This window comes from Lytechinus pictus, chromosome 7 (assembly GCF_037042905.1).
Source record: "Lytechinus pictus isolate F3 Inbred chromosome 7, Lp3.0, whole genome shotgun sequence".
In the NCBI taxonomy this organism is placed as follows: Eukaryota; Metazoa; Echinodermata; class Echinoidea; order Temnopleuroida; family Toxopneustidae; genus Lytechinus; species Lytechinus pictus.
In genome coordinates, this window is record NC_087251.1 from 13,238,967 (window position 1) to 13,262,920 (window position 23,954).

The following is a 23,954-nucleotide window of genomic DNA, read 5'->3' on the forward strand; positions in this document are numbered from 1 at the left end:
TTATGGTCAATGAACGTGGTATTATGTCATTAAATGAATGGTGTTTTTGTGAATGATTATTTTATAGTATAGTTTTCAAAGTTAGCACTGCTGCGATATTAAATCGCGTAATGCAGGCGAGACTGCCAGAGGCGTTCCACTTGTTTTCTTTATTGTTGCATAATTAAAAGACATTAAGAAAAAATATCAAAGATGCAATGATCAAAGCAAAATCAGCACGTCAAAATAACAATTTTCATCAACATCAGAAATTGATTAAACAATGACAAAAAGGTTTGTAGTGGGATGATGACTTGTCATGTTTGATGTCGAGATATTTCATCTTAGCACTCAAAACAAATTTACATAATGCATGTATAACAGATACATTTACAAAATTATCATAACATGTCTTTGTAATGAAAAAAGTCAACAAAATATTCATAAGTTTCAAACAATAATATAAGTTTCACGACAAAGAATTTTTGTAGACTTTTCTACACAAATATAATATATACTGCAAAGTCTTTATTCATATATTATTTATACAATTTTTTATTTGTTTCTATATGTTTATATTAATTTATTTTATCTCTTTTAAGGGGAATACAAGCTACAAGCATTGCTTCTCATAATTTCCCTCCATTTTCAATATTTTGTATTGTATTGTATGAACTAATGAATGAATATTTTTCAACAATTACATTATTCATGAAAATTTTGCAAATATCTGTTATATGCTGTATACATGATAAAGAATAAAATGAATAATAAAATGAAGGAAAATTGTTTTTGTGTATATTTCATCTTTTTTATTATGTCATATGCCTTTACATTATATACCTGTATATAATACATTTATTACTCGTTTATATGTTAATTTATGTATTCATTTATCTATTCATTGACTGATTTATCTATTCTCTGTTTAGAGGGGAATGGAAACTAAAAACTTTGCTTCTCAGCATTCCCCTCAATTTTCAACATTTTTGGGGCATAATCGAAGAATCAATATATAGATCATCGTAAATATAAAAATACTGAAAGAGGAAAATCAATGAATTTAGTTTAATTGAATATGTATGCACTGTATTATAAATTAATTATGTTGCCTAATTTTTATTAAATTATGTAGGTCTATAAATGAGATGATCTATACTTATTGATGTGTTATCACTCGGGAACTATTAAGGTAGGTAAGGGTTGATATTCTTGTATAAAAATAATACACTAATTATAATTTCATTTTACACAGTTATGTTATCACGGGCTTTTCAGGGAAGGCTATATACCAAGAATGAAAAGGCATAAAATATAACATTGTTTATGGTAACCAATCAAAATCAGAATTAACCAGAATCTTTGTAAATAAAGGATTAATTTAGGTGTTCAAAATGATATTAGGTGAATGCCTGCAATAAATTGACACCTTTAGATTCAATAAGTAATGGTGTAGTCTTTAATATATAGAGACAATTAAGTACATACTATAACAAGCTGGATAGGGCCTATCATTATCAAGTCATTGGTTACGGCCCTATAATTATTTCCCCTAAATGGCAAACTTTATCTCAGTTTTGACCCTTTGACACAGAAGGGAGGTATTTTACTCGAGATAATTTGCGCCTGGCTGTTGTTGGGGATTTGTTTCTTCTTTTACAATAATTGCTACCAAGTAATAATTACAATGCTACTTTTTTAAATTCTGCTATATAATTTCTTATTTATAAAATGGACTAGAGATTTGAGAGAAATTAAACACTTTATCGACCACTGATCAAAATGACAGACACTACTTGAATCATTAGGAAGGCCAAAGGTAGGACATCGACGATTGTTTTGGCTCCACTAAAGGGCGGATCAGGCTGATGTCTTCTGTATGGAACGCAGTAAGGGCTGTCTGTGTATCGAGCACACTGCAGCCACATGATGTCTCTGGGAAAATGAAAAGAAATCAATTGAAAAAGTTTTGTTCAGAATTCACCTTACACTTCACCTGATCATAGTTTTCTTAACCCTAATAAGACTTGGGGTGATTCAGCAAGCCTCCCCCCCCCCCAACATTTTTCGCGATAAATCCGCTGTGAAATTTTGTTTGAACGCGTCGCTGTCTGACTTTTTATACTTTGAAGTCTTTTGAGACCAAAATTGCGACCCCTGCCCCGGGTACGCGGTTCCAAAATTACGCAAGATTTCGTAAGTGCATGCAGACCCAAAATTGCTCAAAAACGAGTATTCGAGTACAAATCCAATGCAAATAGTATTTGAGCCAAAATTTATAAATGTATCAATATTTTTTCTTTCACTGATTAAAATCGATTACTTTCATCTTGTTTATGGTCAAAATGAAGTCCCCGACAATATCCATTAAAAAACACTAAAAAACAAAAAGTAGAAAAACAAAGAAATACATTTAGAAAACAATAAAATACATAAGAAAATAAATGTGATGTTGATTTTTTTACAATACATTTGATCAGATTCCTATAAAGAGTCTGAACCAAAAATTAGCATGCTCTCTAGGGCATTATTTAGTTAATTGGAGCAAAATTATGATTTTACACATAACTTTTAGCATAATTTTTTACCAATGAGATTTTTCGGAGAAATGGATCATATAGTTACATTACAAATTTTTTATTTTGCTTCTAAAAGGGGGGGGGGGCATGTGCCCCCTGTGCCCCCCTGGATCCGCGCCTGAGTAGAAGGCGTAATTCCATGTATTAAAAGCAAAAGTTTGTGGCGGGGTACGCCTGCATGTGACACAAATTCAAAAAGAAAAGGCTGAGAGAAGAAAGAGAAGGGATCCAGAGAGGGAGAAATGAAAGGGAAAGTGGAAAACTACTAAAATAGTTTTTAAAAGAATGTAATGAAGTGAATCATCTCAACAATTTTTCTTTCAGAATATCTTACTCTGGATCTTCTTCACATGTATTGTTGAGACCCAAGTTGTCTAAGATTCCTCTCAAATATGCCACAGTACCGTTAGTACAGGTCTCACGTACCCTGTAAAACAATGTATGTAATCAAATGACAATTAAGAAACTTTTGGAATGCTTCAGTGTTATTTCAATAACACGAATGAACCTTGGCTATTTTTCATTTTTAGCAAGCTGCAGCAACATCGATTTATTGATATATTAATAATTATCTTCTAGCAAGTCAGAGATTCTGATCTCTTTACCGTCGGTTTCAGTCCTTCGATTGATTTTTTTCCTGCTCATTCCTGCGTTTGCACTTCACTCTTAGTAAGTACTAGTCGCAAAAACGACCTTGTTCTCAACGCCATCACTGAACACTTTGAGATATGTTAGAGTTAGATAGAGAAGGGGGTGATTAAGGCATCGGTTTCAAAATCAATCAATCCGATGAACAACAGGATATTTAACAAGGTGTGATTTCATCACCTGCTTGTACCGTTTTATTCACTCAAAAAAAAAAGTTCCTGCAGCAGAGTCTGATCGAGAACACTTATCGTGTAAAAATACAGGAAATTGGTATTTGGTGTATGGAACCTTACAAATTTCCTGAAATAAAACACCCTTTTTTTAAACAGATCTCTTCTGTTAAATTTTTGAAAAGTTCCTGTTTAAAGAATTTACAAAATTGCTTTCTGCAAATTTATGTTTCTTTTTTTTTTGGTGTAAAATCTGGGGTTTTTAACAGTGTTGGCTTAAAAATCACTGAAGGTAATGTACTACGTAGAAATCGTACTTGTTGAGGGGTCTGTGAATTCACACACACACACAAAAATGCATAATTCGTATATTTTATGAACTTGTTACGGTTGCCATGATTGTTTTGGGGAAAATTAATTGTAAGAAAAGTGGTCTACGCATAATATTTATTTGGGGAATGAGGTCGTTTGGCATAGTCATTTTAATAACTGTTTCAATAAACTTTTTGTAAATCTCTAATAATCATCAAAATCCGTAATTGTCTGTCCCTTAAATCTTGTAACTGTTTATTACAATTTTAGTATTAGTCAGCAACTTTGAGTATCACCCCATTCATTAAAAAACAAAATTTCCTTTTAAATAAGGTGAATGTCTGACCTTACCGATTGTTTGGAGTCGGAAGTGTAAAGTCCGGGATGAGGTAGATGGCAATGTTTGTAACCTTGGTACGGTCAAATGCAGGTACTTCAATGCGGGCAAATGTACTAAAGAGAAAAAATGGAACATGGTGGCAAATTGGTTTAAACAGTTAACAATACCATAATTTTGACGGCTCCTCGCAGTGATATTGAAGACGAAAAATATTGAAAGTTTTGAAAAATAAAGTGATAACAAGATACAATTATCGGCAAGACCAAAATAGAAAAAATAAATAAAATAGACAAGAAAAATGTAAGAAAAAATGAGTCATATTCTATGGTAATTATATATACATGTATATATATTTTTTCTTTTCTTATTTTGGAAATCGTTTTATAAGATTGTGGTTCGAAACTAATCCAAACTAACATGGAAAGTAATGAGATTTTTATAACTAATTTCGGATGGGTTCATCAAGTCAACACTCGATCAATAATCTAATTACTGTTGGTCACGATTCCTAGATAGTGTAAATGTAGATCATCCTTATCAAGACCAATTTAATTTAATTTATTTGTTTCTTTGTTTAGTTTTGTTCATGCATGTCTATTGTAATTATACCAGTGGAAAAAAATTATTTGTAATCATCATGTTTGTGAAGACAAAATAAAATGTCTTGTATCTTGTAATTCAACTATATTTCTTATCGGTGCCTGTGGGATAACGGAAATGGGTGTTGTACGATAGGCCTATACAGATCAAAAATAAATATTATACATACCTCCAACCTTCGAAATATCTTGTTCGCGCGTAAATTAGAATATCGGGTTTGTCGTCGTTTGAACCATAATCATAAAGTTATTTTCAAAATACTTTTTAAGTACACTTAACATACACCCACCTATTCACAATTCTGAATCATGGTCTCACTGAAACACTAAAAGGGTAATACGCAAATGCATCCGAACATCTTTTAGAAGAGTAAATATTGAGGTTTATGGATTTATGTCCTTTCTTTCCTTTTTAATTGTTAACATATCTACATGGTGATCAATTACATAAAATTCAATGAGTACCAGTAAGGAATAAAAATATGCAATGATGAATTACATCACTATAGAATAAAGTAAGCAAGAGCTGCATTCCTTTACTGAGCAAAATCAAATGTTCTAAATAAATTTATTTCGGTTATCTTACTGTCATTGATTATTTTAAAGTAATATCTGACGAGTTGATCTGTCGATGGGTTCACCTTATACTTTAAAGAATGTGACAGACATTGCACCTCATTTAATTGTAAACAAATGACATTTTTAAGAAGAATGTCCTTTTTTGTTTGGGAACCGATTTTTTTTTCCAAGGAATAGGCATTAGGTAAAACAGTACCGTTTGATTGATTGGCTTAATTCAGCTTGATTGACACTATAATTACCGTAATGGGTTAATAAGAGGGTAATTATGATAATGAGTGTCATTTCATCTACAGAAATGGGTAAAAAGACTTTGGAGTATAATATACGCAGCAATGATTAGGCCTACTACCCATCCCTTTGTTATGGTAACAAACCTAACATGTATGTCGAATAATATTACCTTTCGAGATGGTACGCCCCTCGATCTCTTTGAGCATTCAGAACAACATATACCTCACCACTAGCTTGTCTTGTAAACTGTATAAATAAAATTTCAAAGCCAAGTAAAATATAGAGTTGCAACAAATTATGTATCAGAGCCCTGTTATAATCAAAATTATGATGGTTGTCTCAGTTTGGAAAATGTATACTTGAAACGTTGGTGTTAATAAACTAAGCAATCAAGAGGCATTTGTGGCGGTAATTTTAGTGCGGGCAGAGTTGGGAACAGACCCATTATAGTCCCAATATTTTTAAAAGCTGTTAAAATGTCTACCTCTAGTCTTCACGACTGGTTCATCAGTTTAGAATTGATGGACTGGCATGAATGTAACTAAAAAGAAGTAAGTCTAGACCCTGAAAGCAATTGGCGCATAAATAGGGGGGGGGGGCGGTATGGGGCATATGGGGAGTTCCACGACAAAGAAATAAAGAGAAAACAAAAAAAATGGAAAGGAAAAGGGTGAAATATCATATTATTTTCTTCTTAATATATTGTCAAATCGTGGAGCTAAAAGAGGAATATCCATGGTCGAACTTTATAAAATAAAATAGAATGTTTTCTTACAAAATGCCAAAATATACTACTCAAAAAAAGTTAAGGACCACTTTTTAAAACGTACATAAAGATTTTATACAAGGTGTTTTATTTCTGGAAATACCTCAGTACAACTGTCCTAAATGTCCTTAAACACGCTGTAATCAATTTCACGCATGGGTGGTTTCAGTTGTTGCACAATGTCTCTCGCATCACTGCACATCCTGAAAAGTGGTAAAAACGAATGTCTGAGTGTCTTTCAGGCAGTTCAGTAACGAGTGTGACCACCTCCTGCAGCAATAACGGCTTCACAGCGCTGTCTCATGGAGCTGATGAGGCGATTGATGTCTCTGACGTCCAGTGCATCCCATGCAGCCTCCAGAGCCACACCCAGCTGCTGCAGTCCAAGTGGATGGGCTTCGAGCTGCTCGAGACTCCTCCCCATCATGTCCCAGACGTGCTCTATCGGGTTTAAGTCCGGGGACCTCGCTGGCCACTCCATACGCTCAATCCCCTGGCCCTCAAGGAACTCGGTCACCACCCTAGCTCGGTGGGCACGGGCATTGTCATCCATGAAAATGATGTTTTGTCCCACATTTTCTGCAAATGGCACCACTATAGGTTCAAGGACCTCATCCCTGTACCTCACTCCTGTCATTGCTCCCCCTGGGACCACGTAGAGACGAGTACGGTTGGCGTAGGTGATGCCTCCCCACACCATGACGCTGCCTCCCCCATAACGGTCATGTTCTGCAATACAGGGGTCTGCAAATCTCTCTCCTGGTCGCCTCCAGACTCTCGAACGTCCATCATTGTGGTCAAGGGAAAATCTGCTCTCATCTGTGAACAGAACTCTACGCCATTGCTGTCTGGTCCATCTGACATGCTCCCGGGCCAAGTTGAGACGAATTCTTCTGTGAGCAGGGGTGAGTGGGACACACTGAGCTGGCCGTCTGGCATGCATATTGGCTCTGTGAAGTCGGTTACGGATTGTTTGAGTGGAAACAATCACTCCAGTTGCTGCAGCGAAGTCATTGTTGAGGCGGCGTGCACTGTGAAAGCGGTTGCGGAGGCTGAGATTCGTCAAGTAGCGATCATCTCTAGGGGTTGTCGAAACTGGTCGGCCACTGCGGGGTCTCTTGGAGTATAGCCCTGTCTCTCGGTGTCTCTGATTTGCTCTGCTAATGACACTGTGTGACACGCCCATCATTCTGGCTACTCTTCGCTGACTGAGGCCAGCTTCCAGCATCCCTAGGGCTCTGGCTACATCTGTTTCACTTAGGTGGTGTCTTGGCATTGCTGTTGTAGGCAAGTTGTTGATTGTACAGACTAAAGACGGAAAATGCTTTGGAAGACACTTGTCTTATGGCCCACTGCAATGATGCCAGAGACATCATGAAAGAACTGCATGTGTGAAATTGATTTCATTGTGTTTGATGGCATCCTGGACAGCTGTATCTTGGCATTGCTGTTGTCAGCAATTTGTTGATTGTAGAGACTAAAGACAGAAAATGCATTTGAATCCACAGCCAGAGCCCTAGGGATGCTGGAAGCTGGCCTCAGTCAGCGAAGAGTAGCCAGAATGATGGGCGTGTCACACAGTGTCATTAGCAGAGCAAATCAAAGACACCGAGAGACAGGGCTATACTCCGAGAGACCCCGCAGTGGCCGACCAGTTTCGACAACCCCTAGAGATGATCGCTACTTGACGAATCTCAGCCTCCGCAACCACTTTCACAGTGCACGCCGCCTCAACAATGACTTCGCTGCAGCAACTGGAGTGATTGTTTCCACTCAAACAATCCGTAACCGACTTCACAGAGCCAATATGCATGCGAGACGGCCAGCTGAGTGTGTCCCACTCACCCCTGCTCACAGAAGAATTCGTCTCAACTGGGCCCGGGAGCATGTCAGATGGACCAGACAGCAATGGCGTAGAGTTCTGTTCACAGATGAGAGCAGATTTTCCCTTGACCACAATGATGGACGTTCGAGAGTCTGGAGGCGACCATGCAGGAGAGAGATTTGCAGACCCCTGTATTGCAGAACATGACCGTTATGGGGGAGGCAGCGTCATGGTGTGGGGAGGCATCACCTACGCCAACCGTACTCGTCTCTACGTGGTCCCAGGGGGAGCAATGACAGGAGTGAGGTACAGGGATGAGGTCCTTGAACCTATAGTGGTGCCATTTGCAGAAAATGTGGGACAAAACATCATTTTCATGGATGACAATGCCCGTGCCCACCGAGCTAGGGTGGTGACCGAGTTCCTTGAGGGCCAGGGGATTGAGCGTATGGAGTGGCCAGCGAGGTCCCCGGACTTAAACCCGATAGAGCACGTCTGGGACATGATGGGGAGGAGTCTCGAGCAGCTCGAAGCCCATCCACTTGGACTGCAGCAGCTGGGTGTGGCTCTGGAGGCTGCATGGGATGCACTGGACGTCAGAGACATCAATCGCCTCATCAGCTCCATGAGACAGCGCTGTGAAGCCGTTATTGCTGCAGGAGGTGGTCACACTCGTTACTGAACTGCCTGAAAGACACTCAGACATTCGTTTTTACCACTTCATGTCGGTAGCTGATACCCCTCGGGGCCCACTTTTCAGGATGTGCAGTGATGCGAGAGACATTGTGCAACAACTGAAACCACCCATGTGTGAAATTGATTACAGCGTGTTTAAGGACATTTAGGACAGTTGTACTGAGGTATTTCCAGAAATAAAACACCTTGTATAAAATCTTTATGTACGTTTTAAAAAGTGGTCCTTAACTTTTTTTGAGTAGTGTATTTGCTCGTGCGCGACTTTAATGATATTTTGCCCTATAACACACCATGTTTGGCTCATCAAAATGGCTCATTACGCCACTGCTTCAAGCTCAACTATACTTGCAGTATATTCATCCACTATAATGTGGCAAAGGGAAATGTTCAAAATTAATAAAAGATCAATTAAAGTATTTTTCCTCAGTTTTAGACTTAATCCGAATACTGCACTTACTAGCTCGGAAGCACGATCCCAGAAGGTCGCAACTGTGTTGTTGCTACATCCAGATCGGTCGGTGTCTTCAGTAGGGCAGACTGTGTAGTTGAACCCAGACGGTTCATCTGGATCAGTAGAACCACAGAAGGATAGGTTTAGAGCCATGTAACCTGGGAACGTTTCACCCAGGACGATGTACTCACGACTCACCTCGGCAACGTCATGGGGTATGTAGGCACCACCGACGCCTGTCCACATCGTTGTCTGTTGAGAAGATGGAGAATTGAAAACAAAATAAGGGAACTGATGAGGTCCAAGGAGAGGGGCTAAAACATCATCATTAGTATCATTATAACCGACATTGCATTTCCTCCCTTTCCTCAAAATCATTATCGTCATTGATAGGATCATACCATCATCATCATCATCATCATCATCAACAACATAATCATTATCATATTCATTATCACTATCTTCTTCTCCTTCATCATCAAACAGTAGACAACATTATTAATTAACAATTTCTACCAAAATTAATACGACTCAAGAAATGAAGATAGGAAATATTTGGGCGCAAAGTGCTAGAAATCGAGTCCATGGGAAATGAAACGCGATCTGTCACACGAGATATGCCACCAAATGCTATGAGAGATTTCTGTCCTACTTTAATAAAAAATTATTTTTCTCTGATTTTTATTTTTCAATGGCTAATAATGCTGCTTGAAGTAGTCTTAAAAAGTCTACACTCTGACTCAACCAATTCAGAGTGAGGTAGTAAACTTTACAAGTTCGTAATGACAGTAAGAATGAATATCTGATTTTCAAGATTAATTCATACAGATGAAAATTTGATGGGGTAAACAAAGCATAAAACAACTTAGCATGCACTAGAGCTTACTTTAAAGAAGTATATAGGGTAAAGAAATACGGGAAATGAATGATCAGGATGTCAAGAGAAAAAAAAATCAGCTTCAGATAGATGCACGTCATTAACAAAGCCCGACTCCTACTTACCGTTCCAGGTTTAGTATTCGGTGGAGCCATGGTAAGGAATTCATCATAGGCGTTGTATGGGGTATTACAGGGATCCATCCCTCGGATAGCTCCAAGAAAGGAATTCACGGCAGCATCACACTGGACATCACCACTAAACACGATAAAGATATAGTTGGAAAGATAGAATGATATATATTTTTTATTTTGGGGATGAATTTTCTGTTGACATGGATCCGTCGCAAAACTTAATTGTTTTTGATGCACAAAAATTAAAGTAATAAAATACAAGAGGGGAGGGTGTGTGGGTAATGATGAAAGTGATGATGAATGTAGTTCTGTATGTGACGGTAAGAGAGGGAGAAAAGTTGGAGAGAGAAAAAGGGGCATGTCATGGTGATGGCGAGAGGAATGAGAAAGGGAAACAGGTTTAAGAGTGAGTGAAGTTGAGGGAGAGGGCATGTGTGAGGTGTGTATGTATTGGTTTGTGTTTAAGGGGAAAGAAGAGAGAGAGAGCAAAAAAAAAATAGAATGGAGGTCCGTGTGTGGATTTGAATATGGGTGAGAGTATGAAAAGGAAAAAGAGCATACTTTGGGTACGGCAAACGTTCGAAGAGTGTGAGGGTGTGGGTGATAATAGAGAGAAAGAAGGTGCGTGTGTGGGTAGCGATGATTATAAAAGCAGAAGATAACAAACGTAATAGGGTAAGAGGGGAAGAAACATTGTGGGCGTGTGGGAGAGGGACAGGGGTGATGGTAAACAAGGAGGGGAGATTGTGAGTATGTAGGTCAGTGTATAGGAGAAAGAGAGTGTATGTGTGGGGTTAGACTGGAGAAAGGGAGAGTGTGGGGTGAGAGCGATGGTAAGGAAGATATCGAAAGAGAGAGATTTGGAATCTTGGGCGGGATGAGTTGTGTTTGTAAGTCAGGGTGAAAGGAGAAAGATGAATTGAGTGTGTGGGAGTGAGAAATTGATAGATAGAGAGAAAGGGGACAGGAATAAAATTTATCTGTTCGTGACGGTGAGAGAAAGTGCGTGTGTGGTAGACGTATCTAGAAAGACAGTGAGATGGATGGTATAGGGATTGAAATAATGGTGTGTGGGCGTGGGTAGAAGTGAAAGCTGAACAGATGCGTCCATGGTAAGGTATAATTATGGGTAACGATGAGAGACCGGTAAAGAGAGAGGAGAGAGATAAACAGAGAGATTTAGATGTGTGTGGGTGTGAGAGAGGGTGTGTGTAGGGTGTGTGTGTGTGTGTGTGTGTGCGAGGATGAGGGAGAAATCGAAATAGAGTGCGCATTGTATTGGATGAAGGAAATGAGGGGAAGAAAGAGAGAAACAATGAGTATAGGATAATGAGAATATTCAGAAAGAATTTCTGAGCTGAGAGATATAATATTGAGAATAAAGATTATGATCATTATAAAGCCTAAAATAATTTTTTTTTAATTTCAATAGCATTTATTCAATCATCTGTATATACATTTCACATTTATATCAATTAAACATAATCAAATAATACATACAGAAGACGATACAAAGATTTCCCAGTACAGTTTTGTTCATTTCTAGTCTCCTAAGCAATTCTGATTTAAATAAAAACGTTAGATTTGATGGTCTATTGTCTACTCTCCTGTAATTACGTAACAAAATTGATTTATACACAGTCCAAAAAGCTATATTAATGATATCATCTAGTTCTTTGTGCTCGTTATTTTTTATCAAAAGATCGACATCGATAATAACGTGTTTATTGAAGGCTTTTTTGATCAGCCAAATTATATATGACCAAAAATTTTGATTCAATTTACAAGTGATCAAGGCATGTGTTATGTCCTCTTCTACATGACAACTATTACAATAAGCATCTTCACTTATACGCCATTTACATGAATTTCTTTTCACAGGCAATAAATTATATAGTATTTTGAAATTAAATTATCTAAGTTTGTTTTCTTTTACTGTTAACAAGTTTCTCTCGAAACAAGTATTCCAGACTATACTCATTTTCGAAATATTTTCCCAAAAGAAACAGCAACGTGAATTTGACCCTTCATGACGTATAACATAATTGTAAAAGTATCTTGAAGGTACGTGGTCCAGACATTTTACTGAGTTACCTATTTTTAGTTTGGGTATATATCAAGATTCGCAGATCTTTGTAGGTTCTCAATAATATATTTTGATAGCCAAATTTCAGGTATAGCTAGGAGCTTGCCTCAGTTTTGAATAATAAAAAATGACAGATCTTTTATTATTTTTAAATTTCAGCATTGATGATATTTCGGATACATCTTTCAAGCCTCCATCAACATTCAAAATGTCTTCCAAGTATATTATTCCACTAAGCCTAATACACTGGTCACATTTGCTCTACGGCGAGTCGAAAACAGCCGTTTTATTCATTTTTATTCAAACCACCTATATTTAGCTGGTACAAAAAATGTTATAACGACTGTTTTCGACTCGCCGTACGGCTGCCGTAGAACAAATGTGACCGAGGTATTAATGAAATTAATCTTCAGACATTTGTAATGCATTATCAATATTTTTTAAGAACAAGTCATCAACCATACAAAAATATATTTGTATTCATTATTGTATTTTTATTTCTCAAAAACAAATAAAAAAGAAGATTTTTACCTGACACAACCATCACAAAACAATTACTATTGTTACCGTCATGGCTTTAATATAACTCTCAAAACATTACAAAGGTGGGAATGGGGGACTTACTAATAGGGTAGACAAAGACCCCCGTGGAGGCACTGGCGGTACTCCTGGCATCTACCTTTCAAAACGTCTGTCATGTTCCAAGTTGTTCCTGGTCCAGGTAGTGTATAGGCATTAGTCGTCATCGTCATTGATGACAAGCAAATGAACACAGGGAGGAGATTCATCGTGACTCTTTAGCCTAAAGAGTTTAGGATTTGTCTGAAGGGATATATAAAGCGGGTGGAAAATAGAGATTATATAGGTTGTTGAGGTAAAAAGTTCGTTTGCCGTCTTGCACTGTTTATATTCCATAATGTGTTAGTTTGAGTTGCCAGTTTTCTGGGTCGATCAGACCAGCTGCGTTTGGAGTGTGGTAGTGAACTTGTTAAGGAATTCAAACTAAATGGTTGCTATGCGTTTGGGCTGTAGAATTAGTATTTTTCGGGACTCAATGGATTTGGAAGAGTAGAATTGAATATACTGAATTAGAATTTATGGACAGTCCAGCTGAACTTATTTTTTTCTATTCTGCTTCTGATTTCCTGTTCTCCAGCTCGCTTGCATTCTTCAGCGACTAGAGAGAGAGAGAGAGATAAAGTGAACAGGTGGGAGAGATAACTGAGCTGTAAGACAGAAGAGTCGTAGAACGAGAGAATTGGGTAAGAGAGTGGATGAGAAAGCTTTAGTCGGAGTGGTTAAACTAGTTGAGATCGAGAAACTTGCTGGGGAGTGGTGAAGAGAGAGAGTTACGTAAGAGGGAAGAATAATGAAGCCGAAGAACTTGAATTTGGAATCAGAGTACGAACATTAATTAGTTCCATTTTATACACTAATATTACAGGCGGATTAATTGGGTGCATTGCAACAAAAGTGATGACCGATTTGGGGAAGGGTTTTAGGGTAGTTTTTTCGTTCACCATTTGTTTTGCTGCCGTAGGCCATGTCGGTTATACCATGGACCAACTAGTGGTTATACTCCATTGTCGGTCATCTCGCCCAGAGGTGCGAGCTTGTTGATTTGACATTCCCGACTTTTCGCTAGCTGGAGAACGCAAACGCTTATTTACGACGGTAGTTGATTTTGGAAGAGACTTTTGGGCCCGTCGTAAAAGACTGTCCTGCAATTTAAATTATGTTACATGAGGATTTTGTTTAGCTTTCGCATCTGCAACGGAAACATCAATCTGCGGTTCGTGTGCAAAATACTATGGTAACAGCGACATATCCGATTTAGGACGACTTTCCAGAGCCACATTTGGTTCCTCCCAGAGCTCGAGAGGCCGCCCGGTGGGCCCACTTCCATTGACGCGTGGATACCAGGCGCGACCACGCGTAAAAAAGGGAAAGAGTGGGCAAGTCGTTACGTATAGGCCTATATGTAACGTTATAAAGGTGTCAAAAACGATGTTTAAAATACTGGAAAAGGGATACATTTCCAATACTTGTATGGTTTCTCAAGCCAAATATACTTGTTAAGGGATGCATTTTCATAATCTGAAAAATACTTGCTTCCCTTGTTTAGGGTGCTTTTCGAAACCCCATGGTCGCGCCTGGTATCCACTCGTCAAAGGAAGTGGTCCCCCCCGAAAATTTGAACCTAATCACCCATTTCGGGGGAAGTAAAACATAATTCCCATAACATTTTGTGCTAGGGCATATTGTTTGTGTAGAAGGAGCAGGTAAAAGAAAAAAACCCGCAAATTCGGATGGTGTTCAGACGTGGATAGGCCTATTGCATATGCTGTGTACATATCAACGCATGCGAAATGGTTTCGGCTGGAGAGGTGATCTGACCCATGGAATCAATTGCTAGTGATCCACCAATAATCCACATTAGATGCTTTATCGATTCGATAGACTGTAATGATCTATCTAAGTCTTAATTCAGATCTAAGTCTTAATTCAGTAAGTTTTTCCTCACTCAATATGTACTCGATTTGTTTGAAAAACCACTTTCTTATCCATGTCATAATCTTTTTTTTAATTTTTTTTTTAATTTTTTTTTATTTGTATGTTCTCATTAACATCGTCACTGTATATTGAACAAAAATAAAATGGAATCAATTGCTAGTGATCCACCAATAATCCACATTAGATGCTTTATCGATTCGATAGACTGTAATGATCTATCTAAGTCTTAATTCAGTAAGTTTTTCCTCACTCAATATGTACTCGATTTGTTTGAAAAACCACTTTCTTATCCATGTCATAATCTTTTTTATTTTTTTTTATTTTTTATTTTATTTGTATGTTCTCATTTACATCGTCACTGTATATTGAACAAAAATAAAAAAACAACATCATGATATACATTAGAATTCAACATAAAAATTGACAACATTATATAAATATAGCAAGAAAGAATTTTAGATACATGTTCAATAGTAAGCAAACATAATGCCTAAATTGACTTTTCAATCTTTGTTTTACAATTTTTCAAAAAAATACTTTTTTTTATATTTGCTCTCCATTTTATTTCTTCTAAGAATATTTCAAATATTTCTTTAAAATTTGATTTTCTTTTTTGTTGAAAAATTGTATAAGAAGCTAAATCAAAATCAATTTAGCTTCTTATCCATGTCATAATCTATTGTAGGCCCAGCATTTCGAATATCTCCAGCCAGCTGTCATAGTCGAGGCTCGCCGCCGGCTCAGGGGGCATACGCTGATGACCAGTCGTAAATGCGTGAAAGCCGGATTTAATGTCGTATAGCATGGTGCGGTGTCGCGCGAAAGAATTTTGCACACGATCGAAAAGCAGATCTATAGGGCCTGTAACACAAAGGTTAGCAATGATTGTAGAGTAGTTTTCTACGTTTGATTCTATTGACTATAATGTACAATCAATCTTAAAAATCGAGTCTATGATTAATCGTTAACTTTTGTATTACTGGACCCTAATGTCGCGTTCCAGAGGTTTGCGAAAACTCGTAATTGATTTGAAATAAACACATTATGTACAACTTTACTTCATCTCTTCGTTCAAACTTGTCATTTCTTGACTTCGTCTTTCTTTGTACGTGGGCAGCGCAAGACGGTAGGCGGCCACCGGCCGACTTGCAAAGCTGTGCCGCTACAAAAGAATGTCCTGAAGAAGAAAAAAAAACAGAATTTCTAAGAATCATTCTGGAATATCTTTTAAAGGTTCAATTTAGGTTCGAATTACTTCATATACTATCACACAAACCATGCGCTGTGATGTGTGATGTCTTTTTTTAATGGCCAGGATGACCCTCTCTCATTGATTGATGTACAAATTCAAAATTTCAAGAGAACTTGCACTTCTCCTGTCCCATAGGGAACGCCGCCCATGTCGCTATAGGTGTCATCCGTGTCTATTTTCTCCTTGTCCCACTTCATTCACGACCCACCCCCTCCTCAAAATGCAAAATAGTTGAAATTAGCCCAATGTGAAGATTGTAAATCATTTTAAAGAGATGACAAGGATAAATCATAATAGAATGACAAAACATACAAGAAGGAATATTGGAAAGTCTAATTCTATTTTAGAACTAAACACAATGCAGAAGGGTATCGAAGTTTGCAGGTCTTAAGTTTATAGACAAAATGTTATACTTCAAACAGTCTGCTATATAGGGCTGTGGCTCGCCCCATTCTATGCCTTTTCCTACCTTGTGGCGAGAGAAACATGAAATATTGAGAAATTACTTTTTCGTAAAAATTGTGTAACGGGACAAATCAATTACAAGCCGGGTAGAAAAGATCTCAAGGAATTTAATGTTTGAAGAATCAGAAGTCTGGGATAGGTTTTATATTGGCCTGTGCTGGGTGATACAAACATCCACATAAAATTAGATTAAAGCGTTTCATCAACATTTGTCATTCACAAGTTTTCAAATCTGATAACTTTCCTTGGTCTTGATTGGCTGAGAAGCACCGTTACTATGGTAAACTGTTTGATAATAATGATCACTGTCAATGAGGGGAGGGGCTTGGGAGCGTCCCCCCCCTCAATTTTTCACGAACAAGAAAAAAAAAGAGAAAAGGAAAGAAAAGGAAATAGAGAAAGGCGAAATATTATATTATTTTCAGAATATTACGTCGAATTCTATCACAAAATTAGATATTTGTAATAAAAACGTCGAAATTTTTGCTCGCTCAAAACTTTTACAAATTTTGGCCGATATGCGATATCTGGACCCATCAAAATTTTGGCTCATTACGCCAGTGATCACTGTGTACTTTCCCAAGGTTGATATGATGATGGGACGGGAACAATTAATAAACCTATCCTGAAGGACAAGTGTAACACCGACAATTTTTGGGTAGGGAGAGGATCAAACATGCAGGGGAAGGATTTTAATCAAATAATTAATGCAACTGATATAGAGGGAATATTATGAGACGACTTGTCACATAATAATTGGCAGGATTATTGTAAGCTCCATATAAATGGATTTGGAGATTTCATATCAAATTAGAATGGTTTCTGTTTTTAGCACAACAAACTAATCATTATTGTGGAATAGAGTAAGAACCATATGGTAAAACTAAACAAAATAAAATTATATAAAAGTTAAGGATCTCAGTGAGATGGAGAGTTGGCTTTTATACCAATTTAATGGAAGCTGAAAAGCAGAATACGAAAGTACATACATTATGAGACATAATTTTTGGAGGTCTGTTCTGTCTCCATCTCTAAAGCGAAATGTGTAGTATGAAACTGACCATCGATCAAAATTAAATCATTTTTTTCTTTAAAATATTGTGAATATATTTCAATATTTGAATAAAAATAAATAGCAAATGTATAATATTTGTGAAATAGTTTAAATAATGGAGTAAGTAAAATATATCAATGAAGTTTCATTGGTTAAGGCCTAATGAATTAGAATGCTAAAATATAAATATTTCCAGAAGTATTTAACTTTCAAATAATTATTCATTAAATATATTAATAATATCAAACACGATAAATATTACAATGATATTAATAATGACTGTTGGATCTTACCGAAAAGCAGAATATGAAACTACAGGAATTATAAGAGATAATTCTTGGGGTTTTGTCCTGTCTCCATCTCTAAAAGCGAAAAGTGATGAGACAGGAACATCACCCTTGGAAGTAGAAAGCAGACTGTTCCAATATCATAAATTGTGTGTGGGGGGGGGGGGGGGGGTTGATCATATGTAATAATCCATGGCCATTTCTACTTGACTAAACTTCACAAATACTTATGTATTTGTAAATGAAACAAAATGATATAAAACATAATGCTTGGAATAAGACATCACAGTACATATAAAAATTTATGAAATAAAACATATAATACTTAAATCTCAAGCTGACCTATCAAAATAATACACTAGATCAGTTCACTATAGGGGTGTGTGCAAATTAGAGTTTGGAGGGAAGTTTTTCTCAGACAAATAAGGTTGGAAGTAATCTGATAATTCATTGTTTAGCTCAGACAATATAAAGACAAATGGGGTCTGCAAGCAGCAAGACCTATCATTTTTAACACATGCATTGAGTTTGAAGGAAAAATATACTTAAGTTTATATTCTTGAAAACGAAACATTAAAGAAGTAATATATGTCTAAAATGATAAAGAATTCATATCATAGTTAAAAAGATTATATAGTACACCAAAGGGGTGCTACAAAATGATTGATAAAGTATTTACATTTTTTGACCGAACATAGAATTGGGAGGTGACTGCACTTTGTCAAGTAAATGATTGATCTAATTAAGTTTTGTTATAAATTAGTGTCACGTGCCAGTTTACTCGGGACACGTTGGTGAAACAACGATCTACTTTCATTTTGATTTGGCGAATAATATCAAAACTTATTTTGAAATGTGAATCTAATAGGTTCCTCCTACTATGTCGTTACTAGCTGTTTTAATTCTAACCTTATTCTCTTAAAAAACGACACTGACTGAAAAAGTAAAGTAGTTGTGGCATTTTGAAATTGTGTTTAATTATTAAAAAACCAGTTATCTCTACAATTCAGGTCACAAAAGGAGGAGTGATAATCACTCACTAGTATTTATTTTCTACTTTTACGAAGTATTTCGTTTTGGTAGATGTGACAACGACGGTGGATAAATGAAAATGTATATATATTTCATAAAATGTAATACAAAAGAAATAGCAAAAGTAAAACATCATCGGCTCTCTTATTTGCATACCGCCTGGGTTGTGATTATAATCGTTTTTCTTTAAAGAATGAAACTAACCAATCATAACTTTAATTATTATCAAATTTGTTGTTTTGTTGTCTTAGTTTTGAATTTGACTGAACTTTCGGTGGAATTCTTAAGATTTTTTTTTTCAGTTTTATTAGAAATTACACTGCTGTAGTGGATAACTTTGAGTGATTCCAATGTAGAATGTACATCAAAATAATCACCTTTTGATTTCAGTCAGGGTATAAACTGTTACTTTTCTGCGTTATTTAGGGACTACATAGATGATATTTCCCCAGTTTGGATTGGAAATATATGTAGCTACATGAATATTGCATTTGAAATAATAGTCTAACCCATCTGCTTTACCATCAGTGATAGCTTGAATAATTATACCATGCTCTGGAAAAATGGCTAAAAGTTTGAGACTACAATATTTCGATAGAAAATGAGAAGAAACATGTATTTCGCCAATCTGTCTAAAACTTTATTAGTTATATCTTTTCTTGTTTAAAATCAAGAGAAATCTACGTTAGCAAATCGATTTCCATGAAGTTCTCATCAATATTAATCACATTGGCTTCTCAATATAAACTTTAGATTCTGGAACACAAAATTAAACAAAATTAAAATAATCTAATATAAAGATAAATCACTGTCATTATAAATAATTATATAAGAACAATGAATACAACATTTTGACTGAAAATAATACAGCAAAGGGTAACTTACTATTTGTAAAGACGGTGAGTTTTCAGATCCGCACAAAGCATAACAATCACATCAGTTAATTGAAGGAAAGAAAGTGATCGTCGTTTATGGACAGTCCACTTTTGTCTTTATGTCTGAAGTATATGAAATATCTCTAAAGCCACGCCTGTAAACTGCTGCTATAGAGTAACTCGCTCCCTAGCTTATTGAAAATGTGTCCAGTGTGTGCGCGCACTGCCTCTGTGTTGTTTGGTACCATATTTTGTTGGCGATATTACATGCAGATTGCAGATATATCGACCGAATGAAGTGTATTAGATCGTATAAATTCACGCCTGCAATTATATAATTACTCCCTAACATTACATAACCGATATAGTACGATTCTTTTAATAATAATCACGTATTAAGTTTATTTTATGGAAAATTTGTGGTATCGTTTACTGACGTGATTTTCTCGCACCAACTCCCCATTCAGTTGTTGTTGTTGTTGTTATTTTAATTAGGCAAACTAGTCAGTTTTGACTATTGTTGCCTTGTAAATTTGCTTTTTTTTTTTCAAAAGGAATAATTTCTTTGTGTTCAATCTATATCAGTTAAAAAGGTCAAGGAAAGATAGGAAAGAAAAGTTCTTAGGAAATCGTGCAAGACCACCTCTCCTGCCCTGTATTAGTACGTTATCCTGACAAGCCCGCTCGAGGTACATTTCGAGGGCGTCTCAGGAGTACAAACAAATTGTACTCCCTATGTCTCTCAAACGTGAGCAGGTGGCGCTCTATCCGATACCTCGTAGAACTCCATTTAAAATCCGCAGGTGAAAATTTATGTCAAATCGATCAGATCAATATCAATATATTTTTTTTAAACAAAAAACATTTACAGTAGAGTAAATACTGACATTCAAGGGCCATATGATAAAGTGAAAGTGACAAGAAAGGTGCACACATAGACTATTTAGGTGAAAACACCATCGATTACATCATAAACAATTACCCCCAAATTGAATAATTTTGGGGGTGAATAAGTGCGGGCGTGTACATTATTATTTGCAATAGAACATTTTTTCGCAAACTTACCCGGCGAGTTGCAGGTTAAGCCCGAGTCGTAACAGGTGCCATGAGCCTAATTACATCAGGAGGGCTAAAGATATTCGTTCGACCCAACCCATTCGATTTTTTTCAATTTGATATTGCTGATTGACAAAAGTGTATGAATATGATTCAAATCTAACACTGATTCTAGAAATGGTAACTACTGAACTTCCTTTGCCCAAATTGGGAAGATATATCAATGATTTGGAACTATTTTTTGACTGGCGGAAGAATTGGGCTATTTTACTGTTTCAGGTGATGAATTTGATCCCATCATAGTTATCTTCATAAATGGCGATTTATTTTTAAAATGAGCTGGCTACGGTACCCTTCTCTGGTCAGATATGGAATGTCAGATATATATCCTATCCAAAGGTAGTAAACATTCGACCCTCTAATTTCACATTTATTTTTTATGAATTTTTCTTAAGTGCCATTTTAACACACATGTCTATGGGGAATGTTTTACGCGCGTGACACCAACAGATCGTAACACACGCCACAATGCCCTCAGGTGCCACGAGCCTAATTACAACTACAGGAAGGCAAAAGATATAACCCTGATTGTAAAAGTGTATGAATATGATTGACCATCCAACACTGATTATAGGGAGGGTAACTATTGAACTTCCTTTGCCCAAACTAGGACGAAATATTGATGACTTTGGAACTATTTTTGTCTGGCGGAAGAATTGGGGCTTCTTTACTGTTTCAGGTGATGAACTTGATCCCGTGAGGAGATGTCATGTCTTCATAAATGCCGATTTATTTTTAAAATGAGCTAAGGTGCCCTATTCTGGTCAGATACAGAATGTCTGATATATCCTATCCACTGGTACATTCAACTTAATATTTTATTAAATTTTTAACAGTGCCGTTTTAACACGAGTCTATATGTTTTACGTGCGTGATCACCTCAGCTCCAACACGAGGCATAACCGCTCTTGACGCATGCTCTGCTGGTCAAGAAGGAATACAGTAAAAAAATTATACAACGCTGTTTACTATATGAACCTTACAATAATTGTTTAAACAGTTTAAACAAGTGTTTAAATCTTAAGCAACAAAGTTTTATTTTCAATATCTAATCTTAAATGAAACATGATTGTTTAAACGGTTAAACAAATACTGTAAGGTTCATATAGTAAACAGCGTTGTATAAAATCTTAAACAGTGTTTTTACTGTGAAGTTCTCAAAGTTTTATATACGGAAGAAAGGAAGTATTGACTTTTATCTCAAGAAATCATTCTCAACATAGAGTATATCATGTTAGTAATGCTTTTATGATCGATTTTTTTTTTAAACAAATGTATTTCTTAACAAGCAGGTAGAGGGGGGTTGAAACATAACTATGAATAAAAAATCTTCCCTGGTTCCTATCTGTTTTGATACCCCCCCCCCCTATCCCCAAGACAACGTTATGCCGCTCCTGAGTGCATATATTTTGCAACTTAAAAAAAGATAAGAAAAGTATATGCCCATCTTATCTATAACACCTACAAACTCTTACTTGGTTTACTCTGGAATCAAGAAGGAAATATTTCATGATGTCGTTTGTAATGAAGATTTAATAATAGGATCACAGCAGAGAACTCATTGGCCTAAGTTCCAACACATTCCAGCTATAGTGCTGAACGTTTATAAAAAATCAACCTTCTCAGTTATACTTTAAGTTTAGTTCCACATTTTATTGAAGCAATAAAAACTCTGGACAAATGCCCTCACAATCATATTGAATTGAATTGAATTGAATTTATTCAAACCAGTCAAAGGAGAACAAAGTACAAACAAAATAAATGGTTACATTATAAAGAACTGAAACAAATGACAGGTTTGGGACCCCAAAGAAGCACAGCTTGTAATCAGGGGCCCCTGCATATGATATTTTACTCAAACATGGAATAACTATGAGAAGAAAAAAAATACAAGGAATTTTAAAGATCACAACAGGAATATTACCCACACGCAAGCATACACACACTCACACAGACAAACACACCCTTTCACACTAACTAACAACTGGTCTTAAATTTATCAAGTAGGTATTTATGACATAATTTCTTAAACCGAGACAGGGTACTGCTACTTCTTATATCAGCAGGACACATATTCCATTCTTTAACGCAAATTGTTCTGAAGGATTTCAATGTAGCATTAATTCTAGCAAAGGGTTGGTGAATAAGATGTCTCTGACGTGTGTTATAATTATGAATCTTAGAATTAACCACAAAATTTTCTTGTAAAAAAGAACAATGCAGGGATTGGTATTTATACATGAAAATAACACAGTTCAGCGAGACCATTTCATTAAATGGTAACATATTCAACTGCAAAAAAAGCGGGGAACTTGGAGCCAGATAATTTGAATTTGTTACATATCTTATAGCTTTCTTTTGAAGAACTTGTGGTTTACGTACATGAGTCCTATATGTATTCCCCCAAGCAATATTGCAATACATTAAATGTGGCACAATTAGAGCATTATATAAAGAAACCAATGGACTAAAGACCGGTTTGATTCTGAAGTGGATTGGGGAGGTTTGGAGAGGAAGGCCTGCGGGTTATATAATTATGCTGGTTATTGATTTAGGCTTAACCTTTTCCACCTTTGATATACCAAGGCAGCCTTTCCCGCTCATCTAGGCCTTATTTTATCCAATTACCTGCTTGCCGATTCTCTGGAAGTTATACCTTGGTCACATTTGCTACGGCCGCCGTAGATTCTAAAATTTCTACGGCGAGTAGCAATTCTACGGTCGCCGCAGAATTTCCACGGCCATTTACTCTAGCGGTCACATATGTTACGGTCGCCGCACGGCGTATTTTTTAATTTATGGAGAAAAAAATCTGCGGCTGACGCATGTCCTTGAAATCATGACGTACGGTCGCAGTAGGGCGACCCTGCGCTGGCCGTAGGTTTTTGACAAATACTACGGCAGACGCAAGGTGGCCGCAAGGCGCCCTCACGGCGGCTGCAGGGGGACTATACAGTGAGTATACCATGAATTGCCTGTCACACTCATCATGATATTTTACATTAGACATTTCATTTCAGAAAGTTTTCAAAGTGTCGCACCATGCCCATGCCCGTATTCTGGTTGGGAGGGAGGGGGGGGTCG

General features: G+C 36.6%; 1 protein-coding gene across 1 annotated transcript; it reads right to left on the bottom strand.

The window, feature by feature from the left end:
- Positions 1–277: 277 nt before the first annotated feature.
- Positions 278–19,927, bottom strand: LOC129264926 (ADP-ribosyl cyclase/cyclic ADP-ribose hydrolase 2-like). The gene is made up of 8 exons (XM_054902890.2): positions 19,765–19,927; positions 12,900–13,097; positions 10,181–10,313; positions 9,185–9,430; positions 5,610–5,686; positions 4,040–4,141; positions 2,893–2,985; positions 278–1,914 (listed from the first exon to the last, which is right to left on the bottom strand). The coding sequence occupies exons 2-8, from the start codon at positions 13,061–13,063 to the stop codon at positions 1,743–1,745; spliced, it is 987 nt and encodes a 328-aa protein (XP_054758865.2). The 5' UTR covers positions 13,064–13,097; positions 19,765–19,927; the 3' UTR covers positions 278–1,742.
- Between the last annotated feature and the right edge of the window lie 4,027 nt (positions 19,928–23,954).

Excerpts from the sequence above, each read along its gene's own strand:
- LOC129264926 (XM_054902890.2), bottom strand. The coding sequence starts at position 13,063 with ATGAATCTCCTCCCTGTGTTCATTTGCTTGTCATCAATGACGATGACG. Across the intron at positions 10,314-12,899 it reads GGTCTTTGTCTACCCTATTA|TGGTGATGTCCAGTGTGATG; the intron begins GTAAGTCCCCCA and ends TATCGTGTTTAG. Across the intron at positions 4,142-5,609 it reads GGGGCGTACCATCTCGAAAG|TACATTTGCCCGCATTGAAG; the intron begins GTAATATTATTC and ends TTTTCTCTTTAG.